The sequence below is a fragment of the Portunus trituberculatus genome, chromosome 47, assembly GCF_017591435.1.
Source record: "Portunus trituberculatus isolate SZX2019 chromosome 47, ASM1759143v1, whole genome shotgun sequence".
Lineage (NCBI taxonomy): Eukaryota > Metazoa > Arthropoda > Malacostraca > Decapoda > Portunidae > Portunus > Portunus trituberculatus.
In genome coordinates, this window is record NC_059301.1 from 30,542,249 (window position 1) to 30,556,411 (window position 14,163).

General features: G+C 39.4%; 1 protein-coding gene across 3 annotated transcripts in view; it reads left to right on the forward strand.

Moving 5' to 3' along the window:
* The first annotated feature begins 5,169 nt into the window (after positions 1-5,169).
* Positions 5,170-14,163, forward strand: part of LOC123498068 (double-strand-break repair protein rad21 homolog) — a 21,526-nt gene continuing 12,532 nt past the window's right edge. For 2 of the 3 annotated variants that reach the window (XM_045245155.1, XM_045245157.1), the window contains exons 1-6: positions 5,170-5,362; positions 9,206-9,357; positions 11,142-12,401; positions 12,698-12,796; positions 12,921-13,073; positions 13,807-13,941. In XM_045245155.1, the coding sequence (XP_045101090.1) occupies positions 9,214-9,357; positions 11,142-12,401; positions 12,698-12,796; positions 12,921-13,073; positions 13,807-13,941 (1,791 nt within the window). In that variant the 5' untranslated portion in view covers positions 5,170-5,362; positions 9,206-9,213. The remainder of the gene's footprint in view (positions 5,363-9,205; positions 9,358-11,141; positions 12,402-12,697; positions 12,797-12,920; positions 13,074-13,806; positions 13,942-14,163) is intronic. The other variant, XM_045245156.1, reaches the window with a different exon arrangement.

A 14,163-nucleotide genomic window follows, 5' to 3' on the forward strand; every position in this document is an offset into this window, starting at 1 on the left:
CACAAGATCGAGAGAATCCCACCCCTGGTAGTTGCCAACCAGGACCAAGCCGAACTCCTGGCGACTCACTTCATCGGCAAAAAGACCCTGATCGTCAGTCGATCCTCACCTCACCCGCCTGTGTGACCAAACACTGGACCACCTGATAGTCAGCGTGAACGATACGGCAAAGCACCTATTCGCAACGTCAACTCCAGAAAGGCGCTTCACTTTGACGACGTCTTATTTTTCCTGCAGAAGCTGTGTATGAAGAAGATAATAAGCCAACTCACACGCATCTTCTGACGCGGTGTTTGCACACCAGCACCTGCCAGCTGCTTGGAAGGAGGCTCGGATCACTCCTGTATACACAAGAAAAGGATAAAGAGGACTCGATAAACTACTGCTCCATCTCCCTTCTGTCAGTTGTCAGCAAGATCCTGGAGAGGATAATTGCTGACAGGTCATCTGAAATAATACTATCCTCATTTCTTCACGGTAGCACGGGTTTAGGAAGAGACGTTCCGCCCCCCGACATACTCCTAGCTCTTCTCCAAGGCTTGGCACAACGCCCTCGACAATAGCCGCCCTTCCCTCGTCATCGTCCTTGACATCACTTTCTACTAGGCCGGATGTGACATAGAGTGTCCCTGCGGCCAAACTCGAGTAGCTTGGAATAACGGAATAAGTGTTGGAGATGTTCTATGCTACCTGCAAGAACGGAGCTTGAAGGTAGTGGCGAGAGGGTGCACCTCAGCCGCGCACCATGTTAAACATCATCACAGTCTTCTATATGATCAAGGTCACTCTACTGGTGATCTTCTGGCTTTCCTTACTGAGTCTTGGTCTTTTCTTTTAGAAATTTCAGAGAAACTTTTGCTGTTGCGTTAACATATCAAAAGCTTTTGATAGAGTCTGGCATAAAGCTTTTATTTCAAAACTGCCCTCCTACGGTTTCTATCATTGTCGCTGCAACTTCATCTCATGTTTCCTTTCCGATCGTTCTATTGCAGCTGTGGTAGACGTCCACTGTTCTTCTCCTAAATCTATTAATAGTGGTGTTCCTCAGGGTTCTGGTCTGTCACCCACTCTCTTTCTGTTATTCATTAATGATCTCTTAAAGAAACTTCTTGCCGTATCCACTCCTACGTTGATGATACCACCTTACACTTTTCCGCATCTTTTCAGAAACGACCAAACCTTCAGAAAGTCAACAGATTACACAGGGACGCCACAGAACACCTGACTTCTGATCTCTCTAAGATTTCTGATTGGGGCAGAGAAAATTTAGTAGTTTTCAATGCTTCAAAGACTCAATTCCCCCTTCTATCAACTCGGCAAAACCTTCCAGACAACTCCCCCCTCTTCTTCAATGACACTTAGCTGTCCCCATCTTCTACATGAATATCCTCGGTCTGCCCTTTACTCATAATCTAAACTGGAAACTTCACATCTCATCTCTTGTGAAAACAGCTTCTCTGAAGTTAGGCGTTCTGAGGCATTTTCTCCAGTTTTTCTTACCCATCCAAGTCCTTATCCGTCCTTGTATATATGCATGTTTTGGAGAATTCCACTCACACAGTTTTGTTAGGGTGGAATAAAAAGCTTTGCGTCTCATCAAATCCCCTCTTCTGATTGACTCTTCAGCCTCTTACTCACCGCCGGAATGTTGCATCTCTTGCTATCTTTTGTCGCTGTTTTCATGCTAACTGCTCTACTGATCTTGCTAACTGAATGCCTCCCTTCCTCCTGCGGTCTTGTTATAGACACAAGGCTTTCTTCTTCCTCTCACCCCTATTCTGTCCAACTCTCTAATACAAGAGTTAACCAGTACTCCCAATCATTTATACCTTTCTCTGGTAATCTCTGGAACTCCCTGCCTGTTTCTGTATTCCCATCTTCCCTACGACTTGACTTCTTTTAAGAGGAAAGTTTCAAGACATTTGTTCCTATTTTTTGGAAAACTCTTAATGACTTTTAAGGAAAATGGCAACCCAGTGGGCCTTTTCTTTCCATTTTTTGTTGCCCTTGGCCAGTCTCCCCTTTTGCATAAAAAGTAGTTAACGTAAGTAATTCGTTACAGATATTCTATGAAAATGTATAGTAGTAATAATAATGATAAATAGTAATAAAAAGGAAGATAGAATGAACTGATAGATGAAGAGAAAGGAAAAACTGACAAAAAATGAATGAATTAATATATTAGTGGAAGAAAAGAAGGAAAGGAAACAAACAACTGATGGAAAGAATGAAAAGTATTGGCCTAATACAGTGGTCGATATCGACCCCTCAGGTGTGGATCGGACTATCCTAGGGGTCGATGAATATCCAGGAGGTCGAAATTAAGGGGGCCAATGAATAACCAGGGAAACGGTGAATATTACTGCTAGAGTAGAAAGGACCATTGAAGCTTCCATTTGGAGATTCTATAATCTAGATTATAATTTGTAAAAATATGAAGAAAATCTGGTACCGTTCGATTAAGAAAATAAGCAAGTTCTTGAATTTAAACCATAATAATTATTTTCCAGTAATTAATCTTGAGAAATTTAAGCAGCGCTGGTAAGACTACCTCCAACCAACTTCTATTTTTCTTTCGACCACCCACTGTAAATAATGTTCCCATCCCTAGAGTTCATACACACAAGTACCTGGGTGTTCAGATGAGCTTCTGGAAGTCCCTTCAAGCCGTCTACTATATGTTCGAGGCCTCATTAGGCTACAAATACTTCTGGGAAGTCATGCTTCTCCTGGTGTGTACTGCACCAAGGGGACACACTCTGCGTCACTATATTATGAAAAGTCCTCTCATTGTTAAATTTAGGCCATAAGGCCAACATATATGACTTGTATAGCCTCAATGAACATTTCCTAGACTCAAACACACTCAGGGATATACTCAGGGAATATCCTCAGTTTGCCCCTAGGCTGTAGGATGTTTATGCAATAAGGTGTGCAATATCTGTATTTATCTATTTAAATACGTGTATTCTTGTTATGTACCCTGTCTCTTTATTTATTTTTGATACTTTAATTGCCCAGGGGGTGGGTGGCAAGGTTCATCCTCCTCCTTTGCTGTATTTCATTATCAATTCAACAGTAAATGTAATTGTGTCCAGTTGATGGATGGAGGAATTGAGTTTTTGAGGCATTGAGCACTACTAATTTTTTTCTGCCCCAATCAGAGATCTCACAAAGATCAGAAGTCAGGCGTTCTGTACGTGGCGTCCCTGCGGGATCTGTTAACTGCTTGATGGCTTGGTCGTCTCTGAAAACCTATGCACAATGCTTTTCCCATGGTACAATAACTTTTTGTTATTGTATCATGGCTTTTCCTATATATACTTTATATCTTTCAAGAGAGAAAAGTATCAAGAAACCTTCACTAACTAAATTGGCTATTATTTTGGATACCATGTTCTTTTTCGGAGTGGCAGATAGCAATTTTTATTTTGTAAGGTTTTTTTTTTTTTCTTTCTGCTTGGCCACCATCATTGATGTAAAAAAAACTACTACTACTATTTTATATATATATATATATATATATATATATATATATATATATATATATATATATATATATATATATATATATATATACACACACACACACACACACACACACACGCGCGCGCATTATACGTATTAGAAAAATCAGAAGGCAGGCGTTCTGTAGCGTCCCTGAGGGGATCTGTTACTTCGTGGAGGGTCGTCTCTGCAAAGCTCTACTGCTTTTCCTATATCTTGACATATTTCAGGAGAGAATTTAGTATCAAGAAACCTTTAAATTGACCAGAATTCGGATACACCATGTTCTTCTTTTCGGAGTGATATTTTTTTTTTTATATTGTAAAGTTTTTTTTTTTTTCTTCCCATGGCCGTCATCATATTGATATAAAAAAAAATCTACGTACTACTACTACTACTACCACTACTACTACTACTACTACTGCTGCTGCTGCTGCTGCTGCTGCACACGGATTTTGCTATCGGAATTATTTTCCTCGAATTAATGGATGGGTGGGGGTTGATAGATTTTGAAACTTCGTTGGGGGAGTCGGCGAGTTAAAAAGTTTGAGAACCTCTAGACCAGTGGTTCCCAAACTGGGGGGCGCGCCCCCCTAGGGAGGCGTAAAGAGAATTCAAGGGGGGCGTGAAGTCATCTGCTAAAAAAAATGTTTTAATAGATTATAAGAATAATAAAATCAAAATGTCTCTCTGGAATGTACTATTATTTGTTTGAGTGGCTTTCATTATTAAAATTTAATACAAACAGAGATCTGTTTTCCTGAACAATGCTAAGAAATAAATGCAATAAAATAAAATAAGTTCACATGAGCAAAAGAGGAAGTGGGAGGGGGGGGCGTGCGGGTCTACTGGAAGCAAGAAGGGGGCGTCAGGTAAGATAGTTTGGGAACCACTGCTCTAGACTAATATGACTTGCAAAGCTTAATTGATGAATTATGCTGTGGGTACATAAGGCAGATATGAATTGAAAAGATCGACGTACTTTTTTTTTTTCATTTGCGCTGTTTCTTCATCACTTCTCTCATTCATTTAATTATTCCTTTCCTCTGCCCATATTTCATTGAGCTTTTTATCTTATTAACATCTTTAATTTTATTCATATACTTCTTCCTCATACTTTTGTTTTAATTAGTTCATCTTCCTCTCTCAGCAGTTGTTTCACACCTATATTATTTTTGTTTTGTATCTTTTTTTTTCAAGTGACCTTTTGTTTCTCTTAGCCCTTTTAATCACATCCATATGCTCTATGGTAGGTACAAACTTCATCTCTACTTTCTCGATTTCTTATCCTTTTACAATTTATTTTGTTAACATTTACATATCCTTCTATCTTTAAACTGTAATAAATTGTAGCAGTAAATCTGCAAGTAGCAACAAGTTGTATCCTTATTTGCCGAAAAATTGACAATGAAAAATATTTTGGCGTATGGGAGAAAGGCGGAAGCCATGGGCTTTACCATAATATATTTCCCCAACAAATTTAAACCTCCCTCTGGAAATAGCGATAAACACCACAATCCTAATCACGAACCAAAACACCCCAAACGATCCTATAAAAGTTAAGCCCAAAGTAGGATCATGATTGCAGAAATAAAGACTCGTGATGCTCTTTTGTCATCCCGGGGGACTGACGCCGCTCAGGTTCAAACGCGGCGCCAAAAATGTATTGCGCGCCATCTTGGAGGAGCGTCGGGGTGCTGGCAGGCAGGGCACAGATGTAAACAATCACCTTATATTAACTCGTGGGGCCCCAGACAGCCCTTGATTGCCAGTGTCAGCTTCTTGGACGTTAGCACCTGAGTCCGGCGTACTCAGGAGCGCACAGCCACACGCCCTGCACGTCGGAACACAAAGGGTAAGTGGTGTGTTGTCATTGGGTAACTCTCTGGGTATAGGTCACGTCACCACGTTAACTGTGTCTCTTACATTCGTAGTATACTGGGAATAGTTGTCTTGTTATTTTTACTGTCAGGCTAATTTCCTACACGTCAGAATACAAGGGTAAGGGGGTGTGTTGTCATCGGTTCACTTATAGTATGAGTATGAGTCTCCAGGTTAATTGTATCCCTTCCACTAATGGATCGTTGACAATAATGACCGGCATTGGCCTAATACAGACGTCCCTCCAGCTGTCTTTCGTTTCCCAGTTTCCCCTTCGCCGCTCTGTCACTTACCTAACTGGACGTATAAATGAAAATTAACCAAAACAAACCTAACCCTAACCTTAACCTAACGTAATCTAACTCTAACTTTAACTTAACCTAATTTAACCTAGTTGATGTGACACGCATCGCTGATACGGCTTCCTCACAACCCTTCTGACCAATAGTGTGGTTAGGTTAGGTTAAAGTTAGGGTTAGGTTAGTCGTTTCGTAACCACGTCGTTTCGTACACAAATACGACATTTCGTACACATGCAGAACGGCGTTTCGTACCTTTAACAGGGTGCCTTTCGTACACACACACACACACACACACACACACACACACACACACACACACACACACACACATATATATATATATATATATATATATATATATATATATATATATATATATATATATATATATATATATATATATATATATATATATAGATAGATAGATAGATAGATAGATAGATAGAGAGAGAGAGAGAGAGAGAGAGAGAGATTTATACTATTATGAGGAATAATAAAGGAAATTCATGTTGTTTGGGCGCAATGGTTCAGCTGTTTGAGCTCTGGCTTTGAAGATTTGTGATCTTTCCCATACCAGGATTCATATCAGTCAATATGCTAAGAAAATCTCCCAAAACTTTAGTCATTTTGTAAATTGTTTGCAATTTTTAGCTGATTTATAAATTGACAAGTGCTAACAGTTAGCTCGGAGCAGCTATCGGCTCGGGTAGGTGTTAGCTCCTCCCTGTCAGCTGTTTTGTTTGTAAACTAACCTTGGAAGAGGGAACCCTGCCGTCTTTTTACAAGTGTGTCAGCTGCAATTGGCTATTTACTTCATAGAAAGACATTGAGCGTCATCAAGAGCTATGCAGCAAGTAATTACGTGCTACACCAGGAAACCTGTTAGCTGCCGCTAACGGCCAGCAGACGAATTCGTTCCGGTCACTGTTAGTTAACAGTGAACAGTTGTTGGCCCCGCGGAACGCATCCATATTGTCTGGATTTAGTTAATGACTGTAACATATATAGACCTACTCAGTTGGTAGAGCAATTACTTTGGTATTCAAATTGTTATTAATAACTATATTATTGAAAGAGTCAACAACTCTCATTAAGACTTTAAAACGTACGACCATTTAAGACTTTAAAACATACAACCATTCAAGTAAACTACCATTTCATCTACACAATTACTTATAAGAAATTACATGTAGTAAACACTAGGAGTGGTAAACTACCTGAACATAGCAATTGTTTTCCGAGTGTACGAATCATCGTTATTCTTGTGTACGAAACATCGTTTTCCTTGTGCATGAAACATTGTTTTTACTTGTGTACGAATCGTCGTGGGTACGAAACGTCGCGCTCCCGGTTAGTTTTGGTTATCTTATTTTGATACCCCACGTCTCATCAGGTGAGTGAAAGAGCTGCGAAGGGGGAGCCGGGAAATGAGGACAGCTGGGGGGACGTCTATATTATGACAGTTCCTAATGACCTTTATGACTTACTTTTATGCCCTTTGCATGATGACACAAAGGATGGATGTCTTGTGTGTGCTGTCATTGGTTCACTTAGAGAATGGGTATTGATTTCTCTCCTACCAGTCTACAGGGATTACGGTAAATTTTTACAGTTACACCAACAGCTCTCTTCTGGATGAAATTGATGTTTTCTGGTAGATTTTGACCTGTTTCGAATGAATATGCACTTAACTTCCATTGCAAATCCATGTGTTTCTTTTTTCTCCATCCCGCCCTATCTTTTATGGAAACGCGAATTTGCAGTAAAACAAAGTTTGATTGTTCTTTTTTTCTGGTATATTTTGATCCAATTTGTATGCATCTGTACTAACCTAACTTAAACCTAAACCTGAACCAAAATCTAAACCTAACCTAATGTAGCCTAGTTGAGGCAACATGCACCACTGATACAACTCCTCAGAATGAAATTAACTATCTAACACAATTAAAGGGATCTAACCAAAGCAAGCCTAACCTGACTGGCAATGCTAAGAAATTAATATAAAGGCATTATCTTATTTCTTTTTAATAAAATCTGGTGAAACAATAGATATGATTGAGGTGATACCCTGCTCAGGCAGACATCTTCCATATACTGAATTCAGATAGAGCTGCCTCTCTAAACAAGCCACTCTGATTGGGTAGATTTATTCTGTGTTATTTTTATTGGTCAGTGGCTGCATGCCCAAACAAAAGAACCAATCATTGCCATTCATTTCACGCTTGCACAAATTTTATGACTATGCACACACAAACAAACACACATAACAGTGTTCCTCAGTGCCCGTCAATCCATCACACAGGTTGGTATTGCTTGCTCTCCACAAGAGTGGTAAGTTTTTAAGCATTTTTATCAGCGTTATAAACAATTTGCGACAGGTATATATGGATTAGATAGAATTACTCGGAATGAAAAGCTCTATATGACGAGAAGGGTAACAAAAGCCATGTTGCTGTTAGTGCAGGAATAAAATAATACCAGGATTACTTAGTTATGAGAGTGTTAGGTTAAGGTTAAGGATCAGTTTTAAAATGTGAACTTCTTAGGATTATGGGTTAGGTTTAGTTAGATATGTTGCATAAAATAATATTGGTTAAGGTTGTGTTGTATTAAGCTAGATTATGAAGGTAACTTTTATTGAATTTTATGCGCTCCAACTGAAAACCCCAGATTCTTGTTAGGGTTCCATGTTTGTAGGCCATAGAGTTGACCTGTGGTCCCTTGGCTGCCTCAGTCTGAGTTGACATTTATTAGCTTTCAGCTCATTTACTGGTTTTGTTAGGTTAGGTTAGTTATGGTTTGGTTAGATTAACTTAGTTAGATCAGGATGCTATCAGCCAGACATGGTAACACTGCAAGCTTCAAGAAAAATACAGAACTCACAATTTAGACTTGTTATACACAATTGTGGCAGCAAGGGACCATAGGTTGACACTAGTGGCATTTGTTGTTGATAGGGCAAGACAAGAGTTTAAATATGCATGCACTGTATTACATTATTATTTATTATTATGTATCAAGGATGGCCACTCTTGTCAAGGCTGTATGTGTGACAATGGGAGTGTTATGTTATTGCTTGGTCTTGTTATTATTCTGCAAGAACAAGGAAGTTTGTGAGAGTTCCTTGTTAACCACGGATTGATGAACAAGACTTTTAAGTGTCCATCAATTGCCTAATTTGAAGTTTTTAATTATTAGTGAAATATTTTGTTTTTTTTCCTACCTAAAATCCCTTTACTTGCAATCCCATGTCACTCAAGTTTGTTAGGTTAAAGGGAAGAGTTATTTCACTCTCATGTTGTATTGTTATGAGTCATATCTGTAGTAGTGCATATTAACAGTATAAGTGTTTTCTGAATGGTTGATAATTTGATCCCCTCACCTTATTTCTCTTAAAGTCAGTTCCTCTTTTGCTAAAACAAGTTAAATTTTAGTAATGTTTTTTTTTTTTTTTTTTTTTTTTTTTTTACACCTATTTATTTATTTATTATTATTATTATTTTTTTTTTTTTCAGGTGGAACCATGTTCTATGCACATTTTGTACTCGCCAAAAAGGGCCCTCTGGCCCGGATTTGGTTGGCAGCTCATTGGGACAAGAAGCTTACCAAGGCTCATGTGTTTGAAACTAATATTGAAAAGTCAGTGGATGGTATCCTTCAGCCCAAGGTGAGCATGTACCCTTAATGTATGAACTGTTTGGAGGTTTTTTGATTAATACAGTAAACCCTTGATATGTCAAATTTTGGGTAAACCCACTTCCCTTGATAAATCAACTTACATGTTGAATTTATCTGATGAGTTTGAAAGCCAACTGAGCATAGCAGTGACACTGTGCGTATCCCTTGGGTAAACTGCCCACTTGTGTGGGTCCGGGTTAAGTTGACAGAACACAGCTCTGTGTGGCTGATTATGTGGTGTAGTGTGTTGGTGTGTTGATCACTTGGCTTCCTCATCCCCCCCTCCCTTACTTTCTCCCTCCCCCTCCCCCACTCTCTCTCTCTCTCTCTCTCTCTCTCTCTCTCTCTCTCTCTCTCTCTCTCTCTCTCTCTCTCTCTCTCTCTTTCTCTCGACTCACAATTGAGAGGGCCGAGTTTGAGTCCTGGTAAGCGGCGAGGCAAATGGGCAAGCCTCTTAATGTGTGGCCCCTGTTCACCTAGCAGTAAATAGGTACGGAATGTAAGTCGAGGGGTTGTGGCTTCACTTTCCTGGTGTGTGGAGTGTGTTGATGTGGTCTCAGTCCTATCCGAAGATTGGTCTATGAGCTCTGAGCTCGCTCCGTAATGGGGAAGACTGGCTGGGTGACCAGCAGGCGACCAAGGTTAATCTCTCTCTCTCTCTCTCTCTCTCTCTCTCTCTCTCTCTCTCTCTCTCTCTCTCTCTCTCTCTCTCTCTCTCTCTCTCTCTCTCTCTCTCTCTCTCTCTCTCTCTCTCTCTCTCTCTCTCTCTCTCTCTCTCTCTCTCTCTCTCTCTCTCTCTCTCTCTCTCTCTCTCTCTCTTATAGCAGCACTTCCCAACACAGCAACACATATTTTATTTTTATCTACCTTATTATTTAAATAACTACATTAATTAAGCAATGTACCACCAAAGATCTACCATAAAAAGAATATATGAAAAAAAGCCACCCATTTTAGACACATGTTACCAAACACATGACCTTGTAAACTGACTCCCTGTCAGTTTGTAAAATGCTCTTCCAATCATCTTATAAAAACATTTTCTGTGAAACTGTTAGGCATCTCCTAATTACTTTAGTTTATCCAGGGTATGCTGTGCAGTATTGAATAACTATTTGTAATATTCACTGAAAATTATATTGGCCTTTCATTAAGTGTTATGGCCATGATTATTTTCCAAATATTTATAGTGTATGTACCATTAGACACTTTCAGAAGAATAAACTAATTGTTTGGGAAATTTCGTCCTTATAAGTACATGTACTTACTTGTGGGTAAAAGTTAGGTGTATTGTACTTTGTCCTCACACATTACACTAATGACATGTCCTCTGGTCATTGTTTAGCAGCAGTGACTCTGTTGCATTGTCCACTACATGTTTTGGTTTACTTTTGTATGCACTGAGGTGCATTATTTGAATACATATTATTGTTGTGATTTTTGTTTTCAGAATTAATTACTATGGTTTTGTATCCTTATCTTATGATTATGGAAAAAAAATCTTTTTATTAAAAAAAAAGTGCTGATGCAGATACTTGTTATCCACACTTGATGTAGATTGCCCTCATTTGCTATACAGTTAGTGTGCAGATTGATCGTGGAGGTGCTGTATGTAGGTAGAGCTCTACATAACATTGTGTGTTACAGGTAAAAAAAAAAAAAAAAATTGAATTTGCTCCACAGATATGTTCCTAGGATATGACATCTTGTTAGACAAGTGCACTTTTATTTAAAAATTGTGTTTCCTCTACTTATCTTATTTTCCAAATACAGGTAAAGATGGCCCTGAGAACCTCTGGTCATCTACTGCTGGGTGTGGTGCGCATCTACTCACGTAAAGCTAAATATTTATTGGCTGACTGCAATGAAGCTTTTGTCAAGATCAAGATGGCATTTAGACCAGGCATGGTGGACCTGCCCGAAGACATCCGAGAGGCAGCAGTTAGTGCCATTACCCTGCCAGAGGTGTTCCATGATTTTGACACAGCAATGCCAGAACTGAATGATGATGACATTCAGGTTCAGTTCACCTTAAATCAATCTCGGGCAGAGGAAATCACTATGCGTGAGGACTATGGGAACATTTCTTTGGTGCCGGGGGATGATGGCTTTGGTGATATGGGCTTTGAGGAACCACCAGATATTATGCGAGACACCTCAGCCATGGATCACAACCTGGACCATCCTAGCCTCATATTTGGTGATAGTGCACCACTAAACAAGGAGAAAGAACCTGGTACCTCAAAGGAGCAAGATTCACGTCTCTCGGGAGCTCGTACTGACACGTCAGCTTTAGATTATGAGGCTCCTATCCGTGATGATGGTTTTGGAGGTAATCTTGGGCAGGACATAATAGCTGGGGGTCTCTTTGAAGGTGGTTTGTTTGATGATACTCCCATTGATGATGGACCAAGTTTGGATGAACCTAAGGAGGAGCGCCATGATGACTCGGATGATGATGTTGGTGATCTTGATAGGTTTGGAGGTCCACCATCTGTTGGACCTCTCAGTTCTGCAGATGGATCACGGCCCTCATCCCCTAAACCTGAAGCCCAGGATCCTAGTGACCAGCTGGATGCAGTTCCTGAAAATAATGCAGAAGCAGCTCCAGCTGCAACGGGAGATGAGACTTTGGCAGGCCATGAACAGACGACTCTCTTGCAAAATGAAGAAGAAAGTTTTGCTCTTGCTCCTGTGGATGCTTCAGCCATAAAATCTGGATGGCCTAGAACTAAAAGGAAGAGGAAGTTGATTGTTGATGAAGTGAAAAACATATCAGGAGAGGAAATGAAAGCCCAGTTATCTGACACAACAGATATTGTCACAACGTTAGACCTGGCTCCCCCAACCAAGCGCCTCATGCACTGGAAGGAAACAGGTGGAGTGGAGAAGCTCTTTGCTCTTCCAGGACGTCCTATCCATGCCAGAGTGCTGGCCCGCATATACCAACGCCACCTCACTTCTGAACCAGCTGCTAATGAAGACTTTGGAATGGCTGGAGATAGAGAACTTGAAAGTATTAGTTTGGAAGTGGTAAGTTTATCTCTCTCTCTCTCTCTCTCTCTCTCTCTCTCTCTCTCTCTCTCTCTCTCTCTCTCTCTCTCTCTCTCTCTATATATATATATATATATATATATATATATATATATATATATATATCTTTGAAATGCAATAACTCAAATGTTTATTTTCAAGAAACAAATAGCTCTTTCTATTGGACAAATTTTATGCAGGTTTTCATTTTATATTATGGGTGAAGACAAACTTTGTAGTAAATTTTCATGAGTAAGTTACAATGATGTAATTGCTCAATATGATTTGTGAATCAGGTACGGGAAGGTGATGACCATGAAGCCACCACTGGTCCAAGAACCAGAGGCAAACAGAACAAGAGAAAGCAACCAGAACCAGATCCAGAGGATGATGAGGTGAGCTTGATATCAAAACCTTTATATTTGGATCATGTTTCTCTACAACACTGAAAGTTCTGTTCCTTATTATGTTGTTTTATTTATGTTCTTAATTGTCTGATCAATTGCTCATTGACTGCAGGTTCTCCAAGTAATGCAGACAAGAAGTCGAGATGCAAATGCAGGGTTGACATCACCTCAGCCTCCCGAAACGCCAGTAGCACCAGCAATCACGGAAGAACATCCAACACCGGCTGTACCACCTCCACAACCAGAAGTCATCACCCTGGAAGAGGTATCTGGTTATTAGATGTAGAAGTTTGTTTTTTTATTCTGTATATAATCTCATATGTTTAGTTTAGCATTTGTGATTTTTTACACAAGAGGGAGACTTGCCAAGGCAACAAAACATTGAAAAAATGGCCCACTGAAACTGCAGGTTCCCTAAAAGATTTTAAAGGAAATAGCCAAAAGATAGGGGCAGATGTCTTGAAACATGGAAAATGTACTATATTTGTAATTTTTATGTACTCAATTTACAAAATCATCTTTAAATATGTTCAGTAAATACTCTTAGAATATTGTAGGTTAATGACACAATAGTTTCTGTGTATCCCAGATGTGTTGGGAGGGATGTTGGAATAACTGCAAATTCTGACTTTAGCACCTGCTATGTGTATCATGCTACCATTTACAACATCTTTGCTTTATGTGGTCTTTTAGATCATTTGGATCTAAAAAAAAAGTAATAGGCGGTATTTCTCTTTGAGTCAGGATAATGAAATCTCATACATATAAACAAGTGTTTGTTATTAATTTTACGCACATTTTTATAAACTGGATGAAGTCTATAATACAACTCAGTGTTAGAGGAATGTTCATGTTGCAGATTCAGAAAATGTGGAACTTGTGTAATCTTTGAATCGATGTATATATATGCATATGTATAAAAAATTATCTGAATGGCTGTTTGTGAATTTTGTTGTTGTTGTTGTCATCTTTATGCTGATTAAAGATGTCTTCATCAGCAGCGTGATACTGCTCTTGGGCAGGGAGCTGAGCCTGGTCAGATTGGAGAAAGTGCACCAAGCCACACTCCTGGTCATGCTGGTGGCTTCACTAGTCCTGCACACCAACTCCCTGACAATATTGAGGCACATCAGGTCAGTGTGGTTTTATTTAATTTTGGTAAAGCATGCTGGTTGAGTTTTATGTTGTATTCAACCTCTATCTCATTTTTATTGAAATTTTCAATTTACTGCTGGGTATGATTAGAATATGACTATGCATGGCAGTGATTATGGTTTATACATAAATAGTGATCACTTACTGTTGGTGTCCATCATATTTTACCATCACAAGTTCTGGAGAGGCACCAGCAGGTA